Consider the following 4,152-nt stretch of genomic DNA (forward strand, 5'->3'; position numbering starts at 1 on the left):
AATCATAGTTTGAGCGTTAAGTCCATTTCGTACGTGATAGAGTGTTGGAAACTCAGTCTGTGTTAAAAGTTTTTCGATAAAAGTAAACTGTTTGTCAAAAAGTTAAACATTTTTGAAATTTGTCACTTAGAATGGAACATCAAGATTTTTACAATTTGTTTGCGGGAAGCGGCATGACGGCTACGCAAAGTCCGGCGAGTATAGTTCAGAATGTTAACATGGAGAATGAGCTAGGTACGATGCAAAAGCCACCGAAGCTTATGAGTTTGGAAGAATATGCCGGATGGTCAGGTCGTTTCAAAAACTGGGTCCAAGCCAACCACTTCGAATGTTGGATGAAAATAGAGAAGAAGTATGTACCACCGGTTGACGGATTGGGCTTGGAAAAGGGTATCGGGAGCTTAACCGAAACTGAATAGATTGAGTTCAAGGCTGAGAAGAAGATGGTCAGCATTCTGCAACAGGCCATCAAAGAAGACATTCTGGTTTTACTGCAACATGATGACAATTCTCAGTCGATGTGGCAAGCTTTAAAACTGAAGTTCCAAGGCCGTGTATCGATGATTAAAAGTAAGAAAGCATTAATCAAGAAAGAATTTGACATTTTTACCGGGATTAAAGGTGAAACGACAAAGCAGTTAATTGAACGATACTGTCATATTCTGGTAGAAATGAAACGGTTGGAGATTACTAAGACGAATGAAGAATGGATTGATAAGATGTGTGATGCACTACCGTATGATGAATGGGGCACTTACTTAATGATGCTGAAGAATAATTCTGACTTTGTGAATCTAAACCTCAGCTCATTCATCGAGAAGATCGAAGCCCATGAGCTGGAATTGCTGAAAATCAAGAAGATGAACTCAGCGAGTGTGCAGCAAGATGTATCTCTGTATTACAAAGGCAACACTCCAGTTGCAACTCTTCAAAGTCCAAAGATACAGACGGGGTTTATTGCTGACAATACCTCAAGTGCTTCCTCAAACACTCCTCAATCAAGCAATTCTTCACCATTCATGAATTTGAACCAAATGTCAAAGCTCAGGAAAAGCCTTCACCTCAAAGCTCTACAAGTTCTAATAATCAGGCATATGTTTCTGGGGTGCAGTGCAATATTGCGGTAAATATCAAGAATGGAAACGAGATTACTGAAACAGAAGCAAAACAACATATTGCACTACTTGCTTCCGTTCTTGAGGCTTATGAAGGTTTGGTGGCAGGGAGGATCGGTAATCCTGACATGACGAAAGAGGATTACGACCAAATCGATCCCGAAGAGCTTGAATTGATTGATATCAAGTGGTGCATGGCAAGTTTGGTTCGAAGGGCTCAACATTTTATGGAAATCACAGGCCGGAACAGTCTTTCAGGTCCCGATCAAAAGTTAGGGTTCGACAAGTCGAAAGTTACGTGCTTTAAATGTAAAGAACGTGGTCACTTCAAAAGAGAATGCCCTGACCGTGAAGTGAACAATCATCAAAACCCGTTCACAAACGACTATTACAGGCAAGCGATCTATCACCGACCAAACCAACAGCCAGCTGTTCAGAGGCCGCAGATCGAGAACAAACCTGAAAAGGCGTTGATCGTGAATCAAGACGATGAAAAGGTAGCTGAAGGTTTCAGCTGGGATAAATATATTCCCGGAAACGATGGGCAGGCCATGATGGCAGAAGTAGTTGAAATATCTGAGATGGTGTCTGAGCCAGAGATAGTTACTGAAGATGTTTCTGTGGTTGCTGAAGAGGTTTCTGTTGAAAATGTGGTCGATATTGAAGAAATAGCTGCTGAAGTGTATTACTACCAGTCAGAGCAGGAAGTATTGGCAAGTTCAATGAAATCGATAATGCCTCCTAAAATTTTTGAATCTTTTGCAGGTTATTTCGAAGAACCAAAGACCGGATCATGCCCAAGATTTGAAGACAATAAAGAAGTCGTTGAAGAATTGATCGACGTGTCGAAAGAGCTGACTGGAGAGGCATTAAAGGACATAGCTGATAAAGATCTAATGGGAAAGCTGAGAGAGGTAGACTCAGAACTCGAGAAGTCAGAGTTTGTCAGTACTGTGTCGGTCGAAAAGGAGTCTGATCAGAAATCTGGAGTTCAGGAGATCAAATCTGTCAAAATGTCTGAGTCTGAGTTAGACAATGTCGGTAAAATTGATTGTGTTGAACAGATTGTGGAAAAAGTTGTTTCAGTCCCTGAAACACCATGCCAACAGTGTTTAGAACCGTGCATGGAGTGTCTTGAAAAAGACACTAAGTATCAGGAATTGAAACACCATGCTGATATGATTAAATTTGACCTTGGCCAAGTTAAAGAGGCGTATGATACTCTTGCCAGGTCAATCAAAATCATCCAAAAAGAAAGTGTTGAAAACGATAAAGCAACAAAATTGGCTAAAGCAACACTGTTTGATAAACAAATTGAGGTCAATTTTCATTTAGACACGATCGCATCACTTAAGAAAGAACTTGAATTGGCTAAAATTGAAACCATCGGATTGATAAAAAGTTGATGAGTTATGTAGCTTCATCGTACGTTCTTGAACAAATTGTCCCACAGCAGCCACATGCTGCACCAGTCTTTAAGAGCGTTCCACCCCCAATTTGGAATCACTATAAACAGAAATATCCAGATGGGGTGGAAGCTGCTTTGAATCTCAAGTTGAGATCGATTGAGGATAATTTACCTGAAAACATCGATGTCACATTCTCTGCATCCGACACCGACAACGAATCACAGGTTATCAAAACAGTTGTCGATCAGGTGTTAGATGAGGAGAGTGATACATCTGAAAAATCTCAATCTGAAAAGGTTGTTAGTGATTCTGAAGATGAGGGGAATTTCTTAGATCGGTTCATACCGAAATCGGAAAAGAGTGCGAATGATGATCCGATTATGGTGGTATACACTATGATTGGAACAGACAAACTTTATTCCGATTTCGCGTATCCTCTTCAGAATGTGAAGATTGAGAATGTTGAAAAGGTGTTTAAATTGGTTGAAATGAATATTAATGAGGTTAATAACAATGAATTCTTTTCAAAACCTAAAAAGTCGTTTGTTACATCACGTCCTACAAGTTCGGGAAAGAAAGAAGGGGATGGTAAAGGTAATAACAAGAAAAACAATTTTAAAAACAAAGGAATCGGTTTTGAGAAGAAAACGGCTAAGCAGGTGGTTAAGCCGAAAGAGAAAATGAACGATATTTTTGTCGTTGGTCCGAGTGTTGATGATGAAAAGGACTATATTTTTAGTCAAAAGGTTGTGGACAATTTCAATGCAGTGAAAAAGTTGAAAGAGGAGACAGTCAAATCAACGTTTGTCGAATATGACAAAAGGGTTTGTTATCGCTGCAGTGAAATCGAGCACATGGCAAAACAGTGCAAGAAAGTGATTGAGAAACCTGTTGTTGTAAAACCAATTGTTTAAAAACCAAGTGTTCAAAAACAAATTGTTCAAAAACCAAGTGTTCAGAAACAAATTGTTCAGAAACCAACTGTTCAAAAACCAATCGTTTAGAAACCTCGACCAAAATCACCGATTGATACAAAAGGTAAAAAGCCGATGGTTTCTCCGATTCGCATTTTAAAGAGAGGTGAATCTTTGAAGTCGGAGGATAAGCCGAAATCGACTTTCGAGGTTGGCGAATCCTCTAAGTCTCGCAAGACTTCAAAAATTTACCCTAAAACAAAAATTTTCGAAAACCAATCTTGGGTCGCGAAGTCGAAACCATCTGTTGAGGTCAAAAAGATGGAGAATGCTTTGAAAATTGAATCAAATATTTTTAAAGATGACGTTGTTGAATTTGAAAATGAAATTGATAAATTTCTTGCTGAGTTTCCCCCGATAATCGATAAAGTAAAATCAATTGTGAAAGAAGAGGTTCCTAATGTCACATTTAACTTTCAGAAAACAGATGAGAAATGTGATGTAGTGTTCGGAAGTGTGTCTGAGGTTAAGAAATCATGGGCTTCATTGTTTGAATAAGCTGATTTGATGTTTGCAGGGGCTGCCCAAGTCTATACTGTCAAAGTGGATTATGGATAGTGGTGCTTCAAGGCATATGACTGGGACGCTAGCTCATCTCTATGATGTCAAATCAATAAACGGAAGCTATGTGGGTTTTGCCGGGAATCAAGACAG

The 4,152-nt window shown here is 39.3% G+C and overlaps 1 protein-coding gene across 1 annotated transcript; it reads left to right on the plus strand.

Moving 5' to 3' along the window:
• The first annotated feature begins 443 nt into the window (after positions 1-443).
• Positions 444-3,438, plus strand: LOC110881756. The gene is made up of 7 exons (XM_022129919.1): positions 444-975; positions 1,044-1,211; positions 1,356-1,612; positions 1,664-2,156; positions 2,534-2,884; positions 2,933-3,118; positions 3,293-3,438. Exons 1-7 carry the CDS (start codon positions 444-446, stop codon positions 3,436-3,438), a joined length of 2,133 nt encoding a protein of 710 aa, XP_021985611.1.
• Positions 3,439-4,152: the final 714 nt, after the last annotated feature.

The sequence above is a fragment of the Helianthus annuus genome, chromosome 10 (genome assembly GCF_002127325.2).
Source record: "Helianthus annuus cultivar XRQ/B chromosome 10, HanXRQr2.0-SUNRISE, whole genome shotgun sequence".
NCBI lineage: Eukaryota > Viridiplantae > Streptophyta > Magnoliopsida > Asterales > Asteraceae > Helianthus > Helianthus annuus.

Bases quoted from the DNA above. Each gene is read 5' to 3' on its own strand.
- LOC110881756 (XM_022129919.1), top strand. From the start codon at position 444: ATGGTCAGCATTCTGCAACAGGCCATCAAAGAAGACATTCTGGTTTTA. The intron at 1,613-1,663 runs GTAGCTGAAGGT...AACGATGGGCAG, and splicing joins TGAATCAAGACGATGAAAAG to GCCATGATGGCAGAAGTAGT. The intron at 2,885-2,932 runs GTGCGAATGATG...TGATTGGAACAG, and splicing joins CATACCGAAATCGGAAAAGA to ACAAACTTTATTCCGATTTC.